This window comes from Talaromyces amestolkiae (assembly GCF_001896365.1).
Source record: "Talaromyces amestolkiae strain CIB chromosome Unknown scaffold5.1, whole genome shotgun sequence".
Classification (NCBI taxonomy): Eukaryota; Fungi; Ascomycota; class Eurotiomycetes; order Eurotiales; family Trichocomaceae; genus Talaromyces; species Talaromyces amestolkiae.
In genome coordinates, this window is record NW_024468041.1 from 1,479,285 (window position 1) to 1,501,011 (window position 21,727).

The 21,727-nt window shown below is 45.9% G+C and overlaps 9 protein-coding genes across 9 annotated transcripts; 5 read left to right on the forward strand and 4 right to left on the reverse strand.

Moving 5' to 3' along the window:
• Window positions 1-340: 340 nt before the first annotated feature.
• Window positions 341-1,937, forward strand: BHQ10_003583 (uncharacterized protein; the record flags this gene model as incomplete). Its single annotated transcript, XM_040875855.1, has 2 exons — window positions 341-820; window positions 1,278-1,937. The coding sequence occupies 2 exons, from the start codon at window positions 341-343 to the stop codon at window positions 1,935-1,937; spliced, it is 1,140 nt and encodes a 379-aa protein (XP_040732087.1).
• A 213-nt stretch (window positions 1,938-2,150) lies between these two features.
• BHQ10_003584 (uncharacterized protein) lies at window positions 2,151-2,606 on the reverse strand (the record flags this gene model as incomplete). The annotated part of the gene is made up of 1 exon (XM_040875856.1): window positions 2,151-2,606. One exon carries the CDS (start codon window positions 2,604-2,606, stop codon window positions 2,151-2,153), a length of 456 nt encoding a protein of 151 aa, XP_040732088.1.
• A 2,111-nt stretch (window positions 2,607-4,717) lies between these two features.
• BHQ10_003585 (uncharacterized protein) lies at window positions 4,718-6,053 on the forward strand (the record flags this gene model as incomplete). Its single annotated transcript, XM_040875857.1, has 5 exons — window positions 4,718-4,757; window positions 4,841-4,911; window positions 4,969-5,037; window positions 5,110-5,863; window positions 5,932-6,053. 5 exons carry the CDS (start codon window positions 4,718-4,720, stop codon window positions 6,051-6,053), a joined length of 1,056 nt encoding a protein of 351 aa, XP_040732089.1.
• Window positions 6,054-6,331: 278 nt separating this feature from the next.
• BHQ10_003586 (uncharacterized protein) lies at window positions 6,332-7,954 on the forward strand (the record flags this gene model as incomplete). Its single annotated transcript, XM_040875858.1, has 1 exon — window positions 6,332-7,954. The coding sequence occupies one exon, from the start codon at window positions 6,332-6,334 to the stop codon at window positions 7,952-7,954; it is 1,623 nt and encodes a 540-aa protein (XP_040732090.1).
• A 140-nt stretch (window positions 7,955-8,094) lies between these two features.
• BHQ10_003587 (uncharacterized protein) lies at window positions 8,095-8,469 on the reverse strand (the record flags this gene model as incomplete). The annotated part of the gene is made up of 1 exon (XM_040875859.1): window positions 8,095-8,469. The coding sequence occupies one exon, from the start codon at window positions 8,467-8,469 to the stop codon at window positions 8,095-8,097; it is 375 nt and encodes a 124-aa protein (XP_040732091.1).
• A 529-nt stretch (window positions 8,470-8,998) lies between these two features.
• On the reverse strand, window positions 8,999-9,739 carry BHQ10_003588 (uncharacterized protein; the record flags this gene model as incomplete). Its single annotated transcript, XM_040875860.1, has 1 exon — window positions 8,999-9,739. The coding sequence occupies one exon, from the start codon at window positions 9,737-9,739 to the stop codon at window positions 8,999-9,001; it is 741 nt and encodes a 246-aa protein (XP_040732092.1).
• A 4,483-nt stretch (window positions 9,740-14,222) lies between these two features.
• Window positions 14,223-15,929, reverse strand: BHQ10_003589 (uncharacterized protein; the record flags this gene model as incomplete). The annotated part of the gene is made up of 1 exon (XM_040875861.1): window positions 14,223-15,929. One exon carries the CDS (start codon window positions 15,927-15,929, stop codon window positions 14,223-14,225), a length of 1,707 nt encoding a protein of 568 aa, XP_040732093.1.
• Window positions 15,930-16,827: 898 nt separating this feature from the next.
• BHQ10_003590 (uncharacterized protein) lies at window positions 16,828-19,563 on the forward strand (the record flags this gene model as incomplete). Its single annotated transcript, XM_040875863.1, has 1 exon — window positions 16,828-19,563. One exon carries the CDS (start codon window positions 16,828-16,830, stop codon window positions 19,561-19,563), a length of 2,736 nt encoding a protein of 911 aa, XP_040732094.1.
• A 619-nt stretch (window positions 19,564-20,182) lies between these two features.
• Window positions 20,183-21,658, forward strand: BHQ10_003591 (uncharacterized protein; the record flags this gene model as incomplete). The annotated part of the gene is made up of 1 exon (XM_040875864.1): window positions 20,183-21,658. The coding sequence occupies one exon, from the start codon at window positions 20,183-20,185 to the stop codon at window positions 21,656-21,658; it is 1,476 nt and encodes a 491-aa protein (XP_040732095.1).
• Between the last annotated feature and the right edge of the window lie 69 nt (window positions 21,659-21,727).

The following is a 21,727-nucleotide window of genomic DNA, read 5'->3' on the forward strand; positions in this document are numbered from 1 at the left end:
TTTAGCATTGGCATCTCCTGTTATCGCATCTTTTTGATTAGGAAGGACGTAGCGGTCTCTGGGTCGTCTGCAGGTCAGAGCAACCAATCCGGGCTTGAAGCGGGACACGCTAGTAATTTTCGTTACTGTTATTATACGCGAGCCCATTAGAGCTAACCCAAAATGGCACTAGAGGCAATGTTCAGGCAGGCAACGGAGCCTTAAACTCTCCCAATCCCGACGTTCAAACAAAAAAAACATAACATCATGTCAAATTGGAGAACAGGAGCGCTAGTTTGAGAGACCTCCAATTCTACCACTTGCCTTCAGACTGTGGACACAGGTAGCAATACGCTCTAGCATGGTGCCGCCCACGTTGAGCATTTTCGAACGTTGGACTGAATTCGAACCACCACTGTCCATCGTCTGGCGTGGAGAGGATAACGAGTCTCTCTACGAGGAAGCTCGAGTGAATAGGGTATTCAATTGCCAACGGCCCAAAAGATACCCACGTGGTATCGTGTCTGCAAAGACAGAGTCTGACATTGTCAAAGCTGTCAAGCTAGCAATCGATCAAAAATGCTCCGTTTCTGTCCGGGCCGGAGGGCACAGTTGGCCAGTATGGAGCATTCGCAATGATACTATCTTGTTAGATCTAGGTGATGTTTCCGAAATCAGCTTTGACGATGATACTGGTGTGGTTAGCGCGTCTCCAAGTACAACGGGTCAAGAATTATCCGATTATTTGCATACCAGAGGTCGCATCTTCCCCGTCGGACATTGTCCGGACGTGGGAATTGGGGGCTACTTGCTCTGTGGTGGCATGGGATGGAATTCCAATGTTGGTTATATTTAGCTTTGTCCTCCACTTCGCATATCTTTCTCCTTCTACCCAACCGGTCAGTCTCTTGCCAGTTGATGCTTATGGCTAACGGAAAGCTGGTCCGATACAGAATTGGGGCTGGGCATGCGAACACGTCATCGCTGTTGATGTAGTCACGAGCTGCGGAATAATTGTTCATGCAGATTCTCAGCAAAATAGCGACCTGCTCTGGGCAGCTCGAGGCGCCGGTCCAGGATTTCCGGGGTTAGTAACACGTTTTCATCTACAGACCAAACCGTTGCCGAAAGTCATCAAGTCCTCGTTGTATATATATAGCCTTAGTCAATATCAGGCTGTGTTCAATTGGGCATTGAAGGTAGGAGACAAATACCTTCTCTATTCATACTCGATGCTCCACTGAATCACAGTGCTATAAAACCAACAACTCACTTCCCGGCGCTAACGAGGACTACAGATTCCCTCTGGCATCGACGACGGCCTGGAAATTGCCGTGATCGGAAGCTATCCCTCCGGATTTGATGAGTGCTGCATAACAGTTGCCCTTTTTGCCGTTGGCCACGATGAAGAAAGCGTCAGAGAAGTCCTGCATCGTGCAGACGAGTCTCACCCGGACGGGGCAGCGGTCCGCTCAGTTTGCGATGACACGAACTTCAATGAACAATTCCATTACAAACGGGAGGCATATCCAGAAGAACACAGGTATTGTGCCGATAATTCGTTTCTGAATGACAATTCGGATGTCGCATCCGTTCTCAAATCTGCATTCTCAACGTTACCCACAAGAAAGTCACTAGCTCTCTACAACTCCATGGTTCCTACAAGCCGCCGTGACTTGCCGCCTATGGCGTTGAGTGTGCAATCGGACCACTATTTTGCGCTGTACGGTATCTGGGAAGATGAGGACGACGATGCACGCAATCAAGCGTGGGTATCGGAGATCATGAAACAGGTTGGCCAACACTCGGTCGGTGCCTATACGGGTGAATTTGACTTTCAGACGCGACAGTCTCGATTTTGGGGAGATGAGCAAAAGAAAAAGTTGAAAGATATTAGGAAGAAATGGGATCCGACAGGAGTCTTCTGTGGCTATCTGGGGCTCGAAAGTGATCAATAGCAGTACGTACTCTTAGATCGTGTGTATGGCAATGAAAGAATAAAAGCAGCCTGGCGAATCAATAATCCGAAATGACAGACCGCGTCACGCGTTGCATTATTTACATGACATCACCGCGCTTCAAGGGTTGCCGGTCCTTCAAGATCCAAATGCGCGCAACATACAGACATCTAATCTCTATAAGTCCATATACAGGAATGCGTCCAACCCTCCCTATAATTCTATCGTCATAAACATATTATCCTCGTGGGCGACATAGTCGGCAAACGGTTCGCATCGTACAAAACCACACCGCTCATACAAACGTTTAGCGTCCACAAACGCAGCGACCGTTCCAGTCTCCAGACTAAGTCGGCTATATTGCCTCCGCTTCGCTTCGGTGATCATATGCTGCACGAGAGCCCTGGCGACTCCTTTCCGTAGATGCTCAGGCGCAGTCCTCATGGACTTGATCTCCCCATGCGTCGGGTCCAACTCCTTGATGGCGCCGCAACCGAGCAATTCATCGCCGTCCCAGACGGTATAGATGGTTATGTTTGGTTTTTGAAGCGCACTAAGATCTAGCACGAAACTTGTCTCGGGAGATGATTTGGTCTGGAGATCTTGGAAGTGGTAGGTGAGAAGGGTTCGAAGCTTCGGGTTGTTGAGATCACCGGTTGTAACGTGCATCGTGAACAGTTGAGCCTTGGTAAAGTCAAAATTGTGCTATTCCTTGAATCTTACTGAAAATGATACTCCGCCTCATTCAATCACCGTCTCTTCAAAATCAGGTCAGTTAATAACTATGTATTTCAGACTGAGTCAGTATGAAAAGAAATGAGTCATCCGGCCGGATATGATAAACCTTATCGGCATCGGCAACCTAGAAATTGAGATAATAGAAGAAACAGGCTTGTGACCGTTATATTACAGAGAAATACGTTGTTTATGTGGAGATAATATCCGTACTAGCCATATTAGGCTAGCATCCGCAATTCAATTACACAATGTAATGTTCATTCTACGACTATCGGCGTTCAACGACATCGCAAATGCTTGGAATAGCCTCAATCGAGACTTCTCGACACCCTAATAGGGTCCCTGTGAACGTAATCATGCCTTTTTTAAGCCGCCTTAATGCTTAGTTGATGAATAAGAACCCTCAAGGCACATAAGTCGGCAAGTCGGCAAGTCAATACTCGCGGCGGCCGGCCTCGATAGGTCAGTAGAAATATATATATATCTGATGCAGTATTCCTCACCTACATACTGCATCCCACACGTCAAGTGCACATCTGTAGAACGTCATAATATAGGTATAGATTCGATATATCGTAATATGTCTGGTATAAGCGCTGGCCTGAAAACAATTCCATCACGCGGGTAACTGTTGCAAACTGCATGTACCTCCATCTTCACATCGGAAGGCCCAACTGCCTGCTATTCTCCGATGTACCTCAACCGTCCAAGGTTGGTAATATTTACGTGGAAATCGGTTATATATGCGAACAGTTCGATTGATTATTTGAAAGATACATATATCCAGACATTGGAAGATTCCGGAGCTAATACGAGTTTCATCTAAGCACTCGAAGATATGAAAACAGTGTATAAATTATGTGGACGTGTGGCTCGTGGCTCTCCCACTTCCGATGTTTGTTGTAGGATGTCAACGGGCACTTTCTATATTTTCATAGCAGCAAATACACTCGACGTGAGATTGTAGGGCTGAGTTTTGCTGTTTTGAAACAATCACTTCTTCCCCGCCAGATTTATTCCCAAGATTCTATTTCGATTTTTGGGCTCATTGTTTAGTCACAACGATTATGTAATATGGAATTAGCGTGTCGACGCGTCGTGATCGCGGTCGCGCCGGTGGAAAGCCCGCAGTCCATCACTCGAAAGTTATTCATCAGTCATATTCCTTCGCTGCCCAAATTCTTCCAAAGAAGCAAACGCCGGCATAATATACTTGAAAATCTCATGGCTATGTATTCAACCCATCTACGGCAGACGTGCACAAGATGTGTTTCGCCTGGCTGATACGGACGAAGGCGAACCACGCCGGGGTTCTCGCCGACCCTCGAGACGACCAACACTCGCATCGCGTCGTGTCTTATGGTTAAATGACAAGATATCTCGGTCAATCTCCGCTATCTCATGATCCATTTCGAATAAGCCACCGATTGCTTGTTTTTGTGATCAGGTGAATGCCATCTATCCAGATCGTAAAAGCTCGGCCAAGAGAAGTCATCTGAACACACAAATGCACATTCTGAAGCATGTCAATCTTCAATTGCCTATCACCTTTGCTTCGATATCTGATAAAATGTCGATGACGAGGGACTGAAAAGGCCGTAGTAAATTCTTTTGAGTGTTGATCGCTCGGAGAAAGATGCATTGCGAATAACGTCAACCGTGACTCTATTTTTCGTGACCGAGGGAAATGGCCAATAATTATAACCACACTCAGATAAGAGTGATATACGGTGTCATGACTCAAACGCGTTGTTTTTACAATCATTCTCGAGTCAAGCCTTGTCTTGTTCGCCTGGTAAGTGGCGGAAAGCAATCGTCAACACAAAAAGCTTCCCGCAATGCGTGGAGCGCTTCATCTTCCATACAAGCGTTCGCGGGGTAAATTGCTAACCCCCGTCTCGAAGAATGCCAATGATGGCAAAGTGGACTTTACTAGAAATATTTCCATTGCTCTTGCCCAGCCTCAACAATGGAATATTTCCTACAAACTTCTTGTCTTCGATTCTTAGAGCTTTCTCAGAACCATTAATACGTAAATCAAAATGACTTCTTTCAATTTGCCTTCGCAAATGAAGGCTTTAGGTATGATTCTCTCCCGTCATCGAATTTTCGCATAAGTTGCACGGGAGAGTCATCGATGCTGATAACTTCTTTCGGATGAGTAGAATACTCAGAGCCGAGAAAATTCAGTGTCGTTCAGAAACCTCTGCCACTTATTCGGGATGATGATGTTTTGGTCAGTAGACAGATTCGAGCGATATGAGGGAATATCTCGCTGAAAGTGAAGCCATAGATCAAAGTGAAGGCCAGTGGCGTTTGTGGCACTGATTTGCACATCCATGATGGAGAATTCGGAGCACAGGTAATTTTATAGCCGCTTTCACAGCGTAGCGAGTCCATGGTGGTCAGCCAAAGCTAATCAGCTGATTTATAGTTTCCCCTTGTGCCTGGCCATGAAACAGTCGGTGTAGTCGCAGCATTCGGTTCCAGCGTTAAAGGGTTCAAAGTTGGTGATCGCGTGGTGGCAGACAACTCCGAGCTATGTGGTAAATGTCATTACTGTCGTCGCGGCGACGAACTATTTTGCGAGCACTTCATTGCCCATGGTGTGATGGTCGACGGTGGATTTGCCGAATATGCTGTGTATCCCTCGTTCAGAGTGTTTCAGTTTCAGAATATCTCCGATGTCGATGCCACCTTAATCGAACCTGCCTCTTGTGCTGCGCATGGCATGGATAAGATTGCTCCCAAGTTGGGATCAAAGGTCCTTCTTTTCGGTGCCGGACCAACTGGACTCGTGTTAGCACAAATGCTTCGCCTTCATGGCGCCAGCCACTTGGTTATCGCTGCTCCTGGTGGGCCTAAGATGGACCTTGCACGATCACTCAATGCTGCGGACGAATATGTTGAACTGCCTCGAGACAAAGAAGCGGCAATAAAAACTCGCGAAAGGATAAAAAGCAAGAACCCATACGGCTTCGATATTGTTGTCGAGGCAACTGGAAGCGCTGAAGTCCTCGAAGATTCAATCAATTTCGTACGAAAAGGGGGAAAGCTTGTTGTCTACGGCGTATATCCAGATGACGCTCGGTGCCTTTTATCACCGAACAAGATCTTCAAGGAGGAGATCAACATAATCGGCTCTTTCAGTCAGGTGTATAAGTTTCCTGCCGCCATTGATTACCTCGGTGAGTGCCCATATTCATCCTTCTATAATCAACATTACGGAAGCAATAGTACTGATAGCGTGCAATAGACACAGGAAAGGTCAAGGTGACTGGCATCGTGAACAAGACATTCCGAGTGGAAGAGTGGCAGGAATGTCTCGACGCAATGAAGAACAAAACTGTGATCAAAGCAGCGCTTGTCTTTGACTAACAAACACCCAGGATAGACCTATATAATTGATACGTGCAACATCGAACGAGTCTCTTCGCAAAAGTATTGTGTGAGCGGCGAGCGATCTGTCTAGAAAAGTGTTCAATATAACATAGGGTTAGGGCTGAAAATGTACAAATCCACACTTATCCAAACGTAGACTAGCCTACAACACACGCAACGCGTTGGAACGCGGCGTGTCTCCTGACCGACTTTCTGGGCGCCTCAGACTCAGGCTTAAAGGTCTTGCTCTAAACCATCTATATTCATCACCGACCATGGTTCTTATCCAAAACCTTCCAGTAGAGCTTTTGAGACAAATCTTCGAATCCCTTACTGACTTTGAGGAGGAACCCTTGGATCTACCCATTAGAGGCGACAATGCGAATGATGCCACCGAGGACAAATTGGGAAAGAATGATAGCGGCGATGATGGTAATGATGACGATTTTGACAAGCTGAAAGATCTTCGCAGTGTTTGCTTGGTCTCGCAATTTTTCCGCGAGCTAGCCCAGCCGCTCCTGTTTCGCGACTTCGATGAGGATGGCTTGTCTGGCAGTATGGCGAAGATTGTCTCGTTTACTCGATCTCTTTATCGCAATGCAGAGCTCGGAAAACACGTGCAGCGCATCTCCATCATGAATCCATTGGCATTGGGGCCTTTTCATGTGGATATTGAGGACGAGGATTCCGAGTTATTCAATGATGCAATTCTCAAGTTGCGATTAGCCGACCAGGAGCAGCGAGTCTGGGTTGCGGCTACCCAAAAATCCGACCTTAGCGTCTACATAGCCCTAATCGTCAACAAGACCCCAAATCTTCGTCAACTGTGCCTGCCCGGTGGTGAATTTTCAATGAAGCCTATCATCCAACTTTTTGCCCAAAATCCGTCACTTTTGCCCAATCTCGAGCTTCTCTGGATCGACGCTGACGATGAAAGTGCCGGCTACCCTATCATGGCCTACGAGGAAGTGCTCACCCGTCCCAAGCTTGCTAACGCGAACTTTGAGTATGGTGACCTCGACGATGACATGTTCCCGGCTTCCTGGACGCCTAGAACATTAGCGATGGAGGAGTTGGCATTCCATCACTGCTATATTGACGCTAAAGCCCTCCCAAAGCTTTTACAAGCGTGTAAGACATTGAAGTCGTTTGGGTATGACAACTTTGGCTTGGACCCACGGGATCACCGAACGCCGACTTCAAAAGATGTGCCGGAGTTTAACGCTACGCAAGCCCACGAAGCCCTGCTTGGACACAAGGACACTCTGGAACACTTTCATCTAGCGTTTGCATGGGAACCATGGGATGTTGAGAACATTGCCGAGTATGTGTCGAACAAGGTCAAAATCGGCTCTTTTCGCGACTTCAGCGTGCTCGAGACCGTTGTCATTTCACATGAGCTTCTTCCACCACATCCTCAATTCCCCCCATCGCTCAAAACACTTCACATCACTAACTGCAATCTGTCTATTCGGGATATGGCTAAGAATATCGCGAATGACTGTAAAAAAGATCTATACCCTAACTTGACCGATTTTATGGTACTTGCAGCAGACATTACTCGGCCCATTAAGTTGTCAGGGCAAGTTATTCCGCCGGGACAAACACCGGAACAATGTTTTCTCAGTCTAAAGAACATGTTCAACGGAACAAAAGTAGACTTTCGAATATGCCCATATAAATTACCTGACTTTGATGATGAGCCCGATGAGTCTGATGAGTCTGATTTTGATTACGAAGATGATGACGAGTTTATGGAGGCACACGGTCAGGGGCCGAGCCAGTTTGCAGGACTGCTTCACATGATTATGCAGCATTCGTTAGAGGATCCAGAATCTGTGCCGAAGGGATTCTTTGCCACAAGTGATAATTCATGGGAAACGGAGAGTGACGGTTGAGATGTTGTATTTATGTTAATATCCAACACAAATGAAACGCTTTATGACAATTTCAATGTGCTGTTGACACGTGCACGTGTAGAAGAAGTGGCTAAACTAAAGCCGGAGCCCCCATAGTAGTTGCTGTGTCGGTATTCGGACTACTGGAAATGTTTCTTGAACCTCTCCCATTTCCCTTCACTATGCTTTTGCGACGATCCATCGTCGACTTGATGAGTGTTCTCTTTATGTGATGAGGCGTTCTGATCGATCTTCTCACCCTCCAGATCAGACTTCATATTGACCGGATCGTTGTCTCGCTTGCCTTCGTCCATTTCCACATTTTCGGAAGTGAGGGTCGTCCCAGAGTCAGACGTTGCATCGTTCAGCACTTTGCTTTCTCGTGCGGCTGCCTCTTCTCTCTCGCGCTGTTGACGCTCAAGGCCTCGTTGCGCAGCCGCCTCAATGCCGCCTCTTTCTCCGAGCATTGTTGTGCCCGCCGGCCCAGGAGCGAGTGCGCTGATGTTCAAAGGCATTTTGTTCGGACAAATTTATGATAATTTCAAGTGGAAGAAATCAATATATGTGAGACAATCCGTAAGGCACATGTTATATCTGATTGACGAGATCTGGATGTGCCTATGGATGTGGCGCTCTATATACCCATTCAAATCACAAAGTCCATAATTATTGTTTCATCGCCAAGATGTGGGTTGAGGCTGTGGATAGGCCCATCCTACTGGGCAATTTCTGATTCTGACGAACCACCGAGACGGACAGCGTGGAATGACATCATGGTGTTGGGAATATTATCCACTGCTTGTCCTCAGCCCCCACGAAGCCCAACAGCCAAGGAATCAAAGGGGAACACTCTACGACCAAGTAAGCTATTTTAAACGTCCGGTCTTTCTTTCTCCACAGACACAGTTCAGCACGCGCACCAGTGCCATGAACATCCAATTCAGTGTGTAGGAAAACCGATTAGGAATTTGAAAAGCCTCTCATTAGAGACCTAGGATCTTATTCATTGACAGGGCAATTTTTTACATATGGGAAGGGACAGATTTAGTTTAGCTGTAAAATCCACTCCGCAGCATGCTTCGCATGAATTTCCGCCGGATCAATGACAGGGATATCTTTTGGGAGAGCATCTTTCTCAAAGACAAAGCCAAGGTCAGTGCTTCCAAGTACAATAGCTTGAGCCCCTCGTTCAATCAAACGGTGTGCCTGCGAGACAAACATAGCTTTTGTCGATTCGGTCACACATGTTCGCCCTTTTGCGACTTCCTCCAGCATCCCTCTGTTGACCTCCTCGATGTCAAGGTCGCCCTGAGGAATGATTACTTCAAAGCCATGCTGAGGGCTTTGTAAGCGACCAACAAAGAAATCGTGATCTTCAGAGTCAAGCATTGTGATTTTTGGACCGAGAAGACCAAGACGCGTAATATGTGGGTGAGTCTTCTTGATGTACGTCGAAAGGCAATCAGCTATGTGGAGTAGAGGGACTTTAGACTCGGCGATGAGTCGACTCGTAACTTTGTGAGCAAGGATAGCGCAAACGACAATCCCGTCAATTCGTTGGGATCCGGAAGTCAGAGCTTTGATTGGATCGTTGTACACGGAAGCAAAGCTGGACCAGTCCTTCTTTGAAGCATGCTGTATCATCTCCTCCAGATTGGCGCTGTACATGTAAAGAGGGGCGGCGGAGCGACCGCCTACATGAGTGCGCACGATATTGTTGATGGTCCGATAATACAGCTCAGTCACATCAGGGGTCATTCCCCCGAGGAGGAGCAGAGTACGCATCTTTGCCATGTAGTAAGTCTCCGAGGACACAGATAGTTATTGCACTTAAACTGAATGGTCAACTGATAAAAGGTAGAGCAGAGCTTGACAGTTCCGTCCACGCCCAGGTGCGAAACACGGTGGCAATTGACGCAATCGATAGTTGTAGATCGGGGAAACTAGATGAGAAGGAGAAGCAGTTGCACTGGCCTTTGAGATAAATTTTGAGCTCTCACCGGCGTGCGCTGCTTGTAAATTTGTTTAGCGTGGCTGAATGAGTCATACAGGTCAGACCGGGAGAACGCCGACGCAGGCAGGATAGTTAAGCATAACATAAGCACTAATTTTGATGCCTCCACTCACTCCATACATACGTGGAACTTCCTCTTCCTGGATTTCGTAATTGATACACCATGTATTGATAAACGTCGCTGTTCTACGTTTCACAATCAAAGGGGTCCTCTCTCAATGGCGGCATCCATGGCTTGCTTAATAGGGTGGCCGAATTTGGTTCGTTTACAAGTTTTTCCACGTAGATCTTCTGGTCCATATCATACATTGCCGTTTTGTTGATCGACGTTATCAAGCTTGTGGGTGCGATGTCTCCGATAACAGGATAAGTACCTACTAAAGGTGGTAGCAACCTCTGAACATAATTCAACAAACTGCAAATCTCGTAGGATCACGATTCACCAAGGTAAAATGCTAAAGCTCTCCTTTCCCGACATACCATCTCAGTCGAGCCTATTATTATAGCTCGCCGGCCATGCGGCAATAGCATGGGCAGTTTGCGCACCTGGCTACCACATACCTAATCTTTCAAATTGACAACTTCAGCTCCCGTATAGCATCGACAATGGCGATCCTCTTTTTGTCTCTGGCTCAGAGCTCACTGGTGATGACGGCCACCGGGATTCTACCTATTTCTATTAAAATGAGGCAAGCAGTCTTCTCAATATGATAGCAACTCCGAGTTCGACAGACTAGCAAAAACGTCGGGCAGCAAGCATTGTCGCACCAAGTTGCGTGAAGAAAACCCACCAAGCTGGTCGGCAAGCGGCACAAATTTAATGATCGTGGAATTGTCAGTTCCAGAAGCCGACGACGGAGACTATGGAACAGTGATCGGACAAGTCTTCTCCGCTGAATACTCGAAGCCCGTTGTTGAATTGTACTAGAAGCCATCCGACGACATCTATATGGTGTGGAGCAGACTACCACTGGAGGTGACACAGACTTCAACCCGGTTGGAAATGTTTCTAAGGAACAAAGTTTACTTATGAGCCGCGATACTTTAATGATGTCTTGTCGTTTTCATTGAACGGCGGTATTGAACAGACATTCGATACCAGTCAGTTCGGTAATCCTGACAGCTACTTCAAAGTTGGCGATTACAACCAAGATACTAGCGACTACAGCAAGGTGGACATTCACTCTATCACCTTAGTGCATGATTAGATGGATGATGAGGCCAACAACTGTCTATAGTTAAAGTTAATTCTCACGGTCTTACACCAGTCTCATCAATAACAAAGGCGTACGAATCTTTTATTTTCATAGCACAAAATAAACATTGAATGTTTCTAAAGAAATTTTCTTGCGCGCAGTGTGGCTGTCTCTTCTGCGGTATTCATAATTGGCTCCAAAGTCTAGTCCATCCAGTCTGGATTGGATAAGCCTTTTTATCTTCGTCATATGGATATTTATATTTTGATTGAGTCAAGGTCTGATTGATGAATCAACCAGAGCAAGATCTACGATTCACCATGCACATAACACATGCATATATAAGATTGATATATGCAAGTTGGAATACTGATTAGCTCTTTCAACCTGGCACTGCCCCAATTTCGGCCTAAAACCGGGGACGGCAGGTCCCAGCGACCTTTTTGATTTACCATTTCTCAGTGTCATCACTCGCCGGAGCTGCTAACCCAATCATATACTGTTGTTTGCCCAAACGGTGCACGTTTTTATTCTGACACGCTAAACTATGTCTGTAGGTTATTCAAAAGGTTGTCAAGTTTCGGTGACGAGATGGTATGGTAAATACCAAAAGTAATGGAGTGATATGTAATAGTAGCATTACAGATTATTCCGTTCAACCTCTTCAAAGAATTAATTGGATGAGTGCAAACTTTAGTATTTGAATATTCTGGCATCAAGTCTCGCATCATAACTCTTTCAGTGATATCGGTGAAGGGCTTTTAGCGAAAGACACTTTCAACACCATGTCTTTAAAGGAGGATGTTGGTGGACTGTGCTGCAACTAGTCGTTTGTAGCGGCGGTGCAAACGATATACGGAATAAACATGAAGTGGGGTAAAACTGGACTCTCGACCTCAGCTGCTTGTTTCGATCAGTGATCTTCTACAGAATTCTTAATGTGGAAAAGAAATAAACAGTTATGGCTCAGACTTCCACTTCAAGATTGGATGAGTTACCGATCGAGCTACTCGAACTAGTCATCAAATGCGTTGATTATCCATCATCTCTAGCACTGTCACAAAGCAACAAGCTCTTCAGAGCCATGGTTACATTTAAAAGGCCTACAACACCAGAGCAAAAGCTTTTGCTTCTATGTGCCCTAGAAAACTGGGCTAGGCATGTACTATCTTTTACCTAGCTATCAACATGGTAGCTGACTCTTCTAGATATCAGAACTACTTCGCTTGCAGCCAATGTCTAAAGCTTCGTTTTCGAGGTGCCTTCGCAGACAAACAGATAAAAGCAAAACGAGGAAAAGGACACGCAGAGAGTGATCGTCGATTCTGCATCGATTGTGGAGTCAATAAAGGGATCTACCAGCCAGGGCAGGCGATAACAAGAAATGGATGCAGCCGCTTCGTTTGCGCTTTTGGTCGACACTTATGTGATTCAGGCTTCTATTGTACATATTGCGGCGTTTGCCAACCATGCCTTAAGAGGAAGGGGACATCATTTGGGAACGCCCAAGAGATGTCTCATTTTGAAAATAATTGTCCTCGCTGTTCAAGATCGTTTACGCATTTATGGAATTCGAAAAAGCCAACTTCAAATAATGCGGTCACATTTTCTACACCGGAGGATTTGTTCCTGACCTGGAAAATGGTTGAGTTCCAAGAAGAATCTGGGATGATGGCCAGCCCGGAGTGGTACGAAGAAGATATTGCACATGGAAACTTCTAGCTTTGTTTGTTAATGGTTTTTGCTTTGACGTGTACAGTTAGTGGTGGTGGTGGTGGTGGTGGTGGTGAATTCATACCCTGAACCCTCACCGAAGCGATGGGCAAGTGGAAGGGTCTTCTCAACAACCGTGTTGTAGCGTTACAGGCTAGGGCGGCATAGTACCCACTATAAAGATATAATCAAATAAATAACACAAACGAAGAAAGAAAGAGAGAAAAATAAGCGGGATGCTTTTCGTAGATACTACTTACAGGGGAAGGCGCTATTCCCGTTTGTATTACCCCCGAGTCTTATGAAGCAACCAATGAAGCAACTCGGGTGAACATATCGATAAGCATTCTGGTTGAGAGCTTTCACTGATACACCTCAATGGGGCGTCGGCTCATAAAATGTAGCTATAGATACCGGACAAGATCTTGTCCTGATAACATATCAACAATTACTTGGGAAGCTTCCAGCAGTCTATATTTCAGAGACCACATCCTTGCACTATTTGCGTCATCTAAAAGCGTGATGACATGGAGAGAGTTTGATACGAATCACAGTGTCTAGCTTAATCTTGATTGTCCCGGAACTCTCCATGAGAACTTTCGGCAGAAGTTCTATCGGATACATGGATATATTGCCGAGCTCAAAGCCCTGTATATGATTATAGAGCAAAGAATAGAGACGCTCGAGAAAATGTTGGATATTGTAAGCTATCTCTAGTCTACACTCTGGGAAGCCCAACTGACTAGAGACTTCAGCCTGTGAATACCTCCGTATTTGCTAAGAGTATAAATGCAACCTAGTAAGGTAATAAAATTCAGCTTCTCACTTATATCAAAATTGTAAGAACCGAAAATTATATACTAACAAGTTTTGATCGCTAATTAGGACCAGTGTTATTTGTTATTAGATCTAATAATGTCAATTAAGTACAATCTGAATGATGTGGGTTTGGAACTTTAAGCTAATGTCCATTAAGGGAATGTTTAGCATGAACTAAGTCTCGAAATAACAGTCTTTGGTGAAGGTATTGGATATCACTGTTTACTTTGACCACATTCACAGTTTGTGCTGCATTTACTTTACAGTATGTTCACTCGCGACGTCAGGTCGATAGACCGCATGCCATTATGTTGATCCATGCAAAGTCACCTGAAACTGGGTTCACAAACTCGTAAAAGGACGTACATAGTAGAAGTTATAGAGTAGTCATCATTATGTTTAATTAGATGGTAAGCATCGATTATGTGCACCTAATGCGTGCGTTGCTATATCAAATGGGTAGAGTCATCGTAACCGACAAGTAGAAAGGCGGACCTTGAAGTGAATCCAAAGCAAATAGATAGACTCAAGAATCAAATTGAAAGTCCAAACGTTTGTTGCCCAAATCACTAGTCGTTTCCAGATAGTGCGCCTTTTCTTGAGGACTCAACTTTTCCCATCGTGCCTTCTTCCACCGGTTCCTAGCCTCATAATATACCTTGGCAAGAGCATACACAACAATGGTGGCAACATTGATAGCAATAAGCTGTTTGTTGCCTCGATGATACAATGGGCTGTCATCCGAGCGGTAAATATTAGAGGACGCAATTCCCGACAATTGAATGGTGATGTTGTAAAGGGCAGCGCTCACTGCTCGCGTTCGGACAGTGTTACTCAAACGAGAACACCAACCGACTTGCGCCGCATGAGGAGAAGGCCAGCCCAAAAGTACAAAAGTAACTGCGTAGAGACCCCAATTGGACAGTTTCCCGGCTAATTTGAATAGAATGATTAGAAGTGGCAGACACCATATTTGCGTGAGAAGGCCGATAATAGAGATCTGATGGTATCGCTCCGTAAGCCATGTGACGATCAACAGGTTGATAGATGCGAATACTGTGACAGGTATCGAAAGCAATGTTGTCTGGAATGTGGTGAACTTGAGGTTGCGTAGAGACAATGTAAGATACGACTTTGGCGGTGCTGTTGGAATTTCGAACAGTATGCCAATAATATAAACAGGCCACAAGTCATAGTCCTTCAAACTTTGCCACAACATCTTCAAGGATAATGCTTGACGATTGTGCATATCACCTTTCGACGGATCATCGCGCAAAACGCGGTTGACGATAATTTTTTCTTCTCGCTCCGTGAAGTATCCGTTGGGATTCCACCAAGTTTTTGTTTGTGTCGGACCAGGAATCAAAAAGAGGAAACTGAGGAAGCCAATAACAAGGGTGATCAGAGCTTCAATCAAGAAAAGCCATCGCCAACCCTCGCGGCCATCTACACCTCGCATGTGGAGTACGCCGTAGGCAATAAAAGATGCGATAACACCAGACATGGAGTCAGTGAACCAGAACAAGGCCAGACGAAATGGCATTTCTGACTTGGTGTAGAAGTACGACAGGTAAAGAATAGCGTCTGGAATAAATCCACCCATAAATAGGCCGATAAAAAACCGACATGCAAAGAAGCCAGCTCTATTGTGCATGAAGAACTGGCCACCAGAAGCCAAACTCCAGGCAATAATCTGGATTGGAATCCATCGATCTGGACCTAGCCTCTTACCTATCATCTGTGAGGGAATCTCGGCAATGAGAAAGCCAACACGGTACATGTTTTGTGCATTGTTGTAGTCGTTGGTGGTGATTTTGAGATCATTCAACAAATTGTCCGCAGCGGCGTTACCCAAATTTCCTCGATCCAAATTGAGGCCAAAGAACATGACAAGGATCCACAACAGAATGGTCCAATCGGTCTTGCGTCGCACAGCAGCTTCTTCGCGATATGTCCATCTTTCATCTATATCAAATCGGTGAAGATTTTCGTATTGGGGATGAGGCTGGTAGTATTGCCGAAGTAACGGATCGTCAAACACACTGCGAGTTGTAGCGATAGCATCCGGGTCGACCTTTCTTTTGCGTTGAAACAAAGAAGTGAGTACCGATTGGTATTCATGAATTTCTTCAGGCTCAGCAAGGTCACTCGGCTGGCCTTTGACGTTCGGACTTTGGGTCGCCTTGACCTCTGAAGAGGAATCAGACGCGACTTTAACATCAGGAGTCCCCATGGCGGCAATTGAAAGACACAATCGCGCTGATTTGTGTTCTGGGAAGCCAGGAGAGTTGGACTTGAAATGCTGTCTCAAAACTAAGCTATCCGGACTTACCCATGGGCTCTGCAGAACGCATTAAGTACTGGAAGGATTTGAAAAATTTTGAAGCGATGAGTTAAGGCAATCTATACGAGTTCAGTACGTAATTTCTGCCGTACATGGTGTCATTTGCATGGTAGATGGCTCACTATTCTAGTCTACTCCGAAATTGATTAGAGTGCTTACCTACAAGTCTGCTTCACATACGTTACTGACTATACATCTAAATCACAAGTACCTAGCCCGAGAGAATACTTGGCCAGCAATTTTTTCAATATCTGATAAGATTTGTGGGTGGACCTGATTGTTGAAAAAGCAAACAGTTTAGGGCGTTGGTAGCGCAGTTCGTCATGTAAGCGCGGATGGCATCAATCGATGTCAATAATGAGTCAATCAGAAGTCGCGAATCACACAGCGTACTCCACCGTTTTCATACTATCGTGCCTTAGAAAGAACTATTAGCCGGGAGACTCTTTCACAGCGTCTAACATTGGTGGAAGATTTATTTTGAAAGTATATCTTCAATTAGCTTATTGTCTCTCGTGCAGATTTTCTGGATCATGAAGCTCCAGTCGGGACATTCCGACGCCGCAAATAGCTTAATTGTTTCTAATATAGTTGTCGTTATCTTACTGCGTGGTGCTTACAATCTTTTGATGAGATCCTATAACGGTGTACTCTCATAAATTCCTACAATGAGCCGATTCTGACGCCATCACAACCCGATTGCTCTCTGTACTAATCTGAAATACGTCCAGGCTAGCAAGCCCCCTATCATCACAAGACGCGTTCCCGGAAGTTGTGATTGAAAGCCATGCCTACACTTACCTGGGTTGGTGATAGTCCTCCTGCCAACACGGGCACAACGTTTGCCGTCCCTTGGGGACAGGGTCAATGCTTCTCGGACTGCAGTAGTCTGTCTTGCTTCGATCCGAATGGGCAGCAACTAGCATTGCAATCATGGAACACTGCCTACTGGCCGGATGGCTCGGTCAAATGGACCGGTCACGCAATTCCGGGTAAACCCAAGTATCCTACTAGCCTCTCGGTTGATTCCACTCCTTCGCCGTCGGCTCCGACAGGAGGCCCTGCCGACCTTGACAAGACTATACCACTGATCAAGGTGGATTCGGTATCGGGCAACTTGGAAGTAGACACCGGGAAAATCAAAGTAACGTTTTCGACCACGGGCGAGTCTATAGTTAAAGAGATAGTTCATTTAACCACTGGAAGAATCGTTGCTGAAAATGGACACTTGATTTATCGGTACCAATCGTCAGTGGCGACTGATGATGAGGCTTTTGATAATCGGATCTCGCAACACAATCTTAAGGGACAAATTGAGAAGATTGACATTGAACAGGATGGCCCTATCAGAGTGGTAGTACGTATTGAAGGGAAGCATCAGCAACTAGCATCCTCAGAACAAACACCGTTCTCCAAGTCTGGATGTTTTCCCTTTATCCTACGGTTCTATTTTTACGCAAATTCAGACTCGATTCGGGTTGTACATACCGTAATCAATGACCAAGATCCACAAGAACATTTCATTCGAGGTATCGGCATTCGATTCCACATACCTTTAAAAGATGAGCCACCATTTGACCGACACGTGAGACTCGCCGGTGAAGATGACGGAATATTTCATGAAGCTGTGCAGAATGTCACCGGACTCTGGAAAGATCCCGGTCACGATGTACGAGCCGCGCAGACTTCTGGCCAGTCAACCCCAGCTCCCGAACAATGGAATCCCGAATTCAGGTCCAGTTTGCGATGGGTTCCGCGGTGGAGTGACTTCACCTTACAGCAACTTTCCCCTGACGGATATACAATGAAGAAAAGAACCAAAGAAGGATATAGCTGGGTAAACATTTCAGGAGGCACGAAAGCCAGCGGGCTTGCCTATCTTGGTGGACCGCAGAGCGGAGGTCTGGGTATCGGAATGCGCCATTTCTGGGAAAGATACCCTACCCAACTGGATATTAGAAATGCGGATACAGATCTTGGAGATATTACTTTATGGCTATACAGTCCTGCAGCCGAGCCCATGGACATGCGTCCTTACCATGACGGGCTGGGAGAAGAGACTTATGATGATCAATTGGATGCGATGCGGATCACATATGAAGACTGGGAACCAGGCATGGGAACACCATACGGTATAGCCCGGACAAATGAATTGTATTTGTATGCGTTCGAAGCTACGCCTAGTACGACGACACTATCGACTATTGTGAATGAAATGCGCAATCCGCCTCTTCTTATTGCTGACTCTAAATATATTCATGACACAAAAGCTTTTGGAGACTATTGGTCACCGTTTTCAATATCGTCTCCCCCCGTCTCAAAATCAAAGACTCATCGAATTCTGCAGAATCTTGAATTTTTATTTGATTTTTATCAGAAGCAGATCACTCAACGGCGATGGTATGGTTTCTGGGATCATGGCGACATAATGCATACCTACGACGGAGATAGGCACACCTGGCGATATGATGTTGGTGGATATGCTTGGGATAACTCTGAGCTATCTCCGGATTTATGGCTGTGGCTTTACTTCCTTTGCACGCGACGACAAGATGTTTACCGGATCGCGGAGAGTTTAACTCGACACACCTCCGAGGTTGACATGTATCATCTCGGCAAGTACAAGGGGCTTGGAACAAGGCACGGAGTTCAACATTGGAGTGATAGCTGTAAGCAGGGTCGGGTCTCCAATGTGCTCTATCGGAAGTATTTCTATTACCTGACTGGGGGTGATGAAAGAACTGGGGAGATTATACGAGAGACACTTGAGGCCGAAAAAACATACTTCACCCTTGATCCATACAGAAAAGTTCGCAAAGATCGAGATAGCGTGCCTTTGGATCTTGAAAAAGGATTTCTCATCTCATTAGGCACGGATTGGTCGGCACTGGCGGCTGCGTGGATGATGGAATGGGAGAGGAGAGGCTCAGAATGGAACTTATACCGAGACAAGCTGCTGAATTCTATCAAGGGTATTGTCCGGCTGAAGAGCGGATTTGTTACGGGCCAGGCACACTTGCATATACAAAGTGGGAATATTAGCCCACCTCCAAGCGATCCGCAGAATGCCGGCCATGTACAGGTGGCCCATTTGTCGGCCATGTTTGGCCTTGTTGAGACATGTGCAGAGCTACTTGATCTGAAACTGCGTGATCCCAAGAAACAGGCCATACTAGACGAATTTCGATCCAGATGGTATGACTACTGCACGTACTACAATGCAGAAAAAGGTGCTCAGATAGCTCGATACGGGGTGGCCTTTCCTAAGCTCATACTCCGTCAGGGCCACTCTCGCTTGACTGCGTATGTAGCCCGTGGATTGGGAGACAAAGACCTTGCTCAGCGTGCGTGGAAGGAATTTTACGAAGGAGATGGATACGCGCCATTATTACCATGGAAATCAGTGCACGTCTCAGGCAGTGATGTCCCAGTTGCTATTGATGAAGCCAACTGGGTATCTACCAATATCACGGCGTTGTACGGGTTGGCAGCCATTCAGAATTTGGCTTTTATTGAACAGTAACAGGTTAGTCCTTGATAAAACCATATTAAGTAAACCACAAACAAACCAACAATTCATTTCATTCGCCGTGGATCCCGAACGAGCAATTTCACGACCATGCGATTAATCTTGGAATGCTTCTTCCCTGTGTAATAGTCATCGTGGCTGAATTTGCGTCGTAAATGAAGATATGTGAAAAGAAAACCCGAAAGTATGGCGACATCGACAACTGGAGGTGTGCTGATACGTTAAAAATTCATCTCAACCTAAACAAAAATATTCGTGGAAAAAGCGAGGCATTTGACGCATGCATGAATTATCCGGATATTAAGCGAGATGTAGTTTAGCCTGAAGGTTATTATAGTACGTATCGCTTGCGACATGACTCGAGGTTCGCAATACGCAATTTTTCAACTTAAGGCATCATCGACGGCTGAGATGGCGAGCTCGTATTTCCTAGTTGGGAAATTTGCCCGAATTTCCTCTTTGGGATGGGACAACAGGCGGGGCTCTTGCGTGACTCTGAGAGAGAGAGAGAGAGACCCCGCGACTGCTACTGCTTACCAGAACTATTATTACCACGAATATCCTTCTGTGATTTCAATTGGAATATCAATTTGTCGGCAGCATCCTTTCGGTCATGACAGACAAGAAGAACGTCCTGCTTTTAATAGCGGATGATCTAGGCAAGCAGCTGAGCTGTTACGGAGCAAAGTCAATCAAGACACCCAACATCGACAAACTCGCGTCTGAAGGCACAAGATTCGACTATGCATTTGCCAGCACAGCATCGTGTAGTGGCAGTCGCTCGGTGATTTATACCGGCCAACATACACACCAGAACGGACAATATGGACTCGCCAGCCATCGTCATCACTTTGTGACATTTGACCACGTTGAGACCGCGCCTCAACTTCTCAATCAGATTGGGTACCGCACTGGAATACTAGGCAAGATACACGTTGGACCGCTAGCCGTGTATCCCTGGGAAGAAAGACAGGAAAGCGATACGCGTGATGTTGCCGTTATTGCCGACCAAGCAAGAACGTTCTTCCAACAGTCCGAAAGAGAAACGCGACCGTTTTTTCTCACCGTTGGGTATCATGATCCCCATCGAGATCGGACGAGGGGAGGCTTTGGTAATGACCAGGAGTACGACAGTCGCATCACAAAAGGTGGATACAAACCTGATGAAGTGGAAGTGCCGCCATTCATCAATGACACTCCTGGCTCACGATTTGAATTCAGCGAATACTACAACTCAATCCATCGACTCGACCAAGGCGTGGGATTTATCCTTGAGGCACTGGCAGATTCAGGTCTTGCAGATTCGACTCTGGTAATTTTCCTAAGCGATAATGGACCGCCTTTCCTAAATTCCAAGACCACGTTATATGATGCGGGCGTACGGCTGCCATTGATTATCCGTCACCCATCCACAGGAGCTGCAATCAGTCCAAATATGATCTCATATGTAGATATACTTCCTACTATATTGGACTATGCGGGCCACAAAGGAGTGGTGGACGAGACCAAAAAGCGCCTAGGCCGTTCACTTATTTCGCTTCTCGGCAACAGCTCTCAGCTTCCGGGATATGATCAAGTCTTTGGCTCTCACACCTTTCATGAGGTAACCAACTACTGGCCGACCAGATTCATTAGAGATCGACGCTATAAGTACCACAGAAATCTGGCGTGGCGTCTTGACTTTCCCTTCGCAGCAGATCTCTACGGTTCGTTGTCTTGGGAGGATATTCGCAACATGGACTCCTCCAAGGGGGATATTTTGATCGGTGGTCGGAAATTGAGAGATTACTTCTTCCGTCCACCAGAAGAATTGTACGATTTGGAAAATGATCCCAACGAACTGCGAAACTTGGTTAAAGATCCCGACCACGCTTCCGTTCTAGAAGATCTACGTGGGAAATTGGAAGAATGGCAGCGTCGAACAGAAGACCCTTGGCTATATCGTGACGGTGTATCTGTCTGGTTTGTTCGATATCATTTACCGTCTGGATTAAAAATTCCCGATCGATTGGACTTTGACCCGGACCAACCTGGCAATCAAGGCGAAAGATTTTTTCCAGCCAACGCGCCTTGGGGCGCAGAAGTGTAGAAATAGTACACTTACTAACATAAAATAAATGCACAAATCTGATATTTTAAAACCAATTTGTATCTAAGT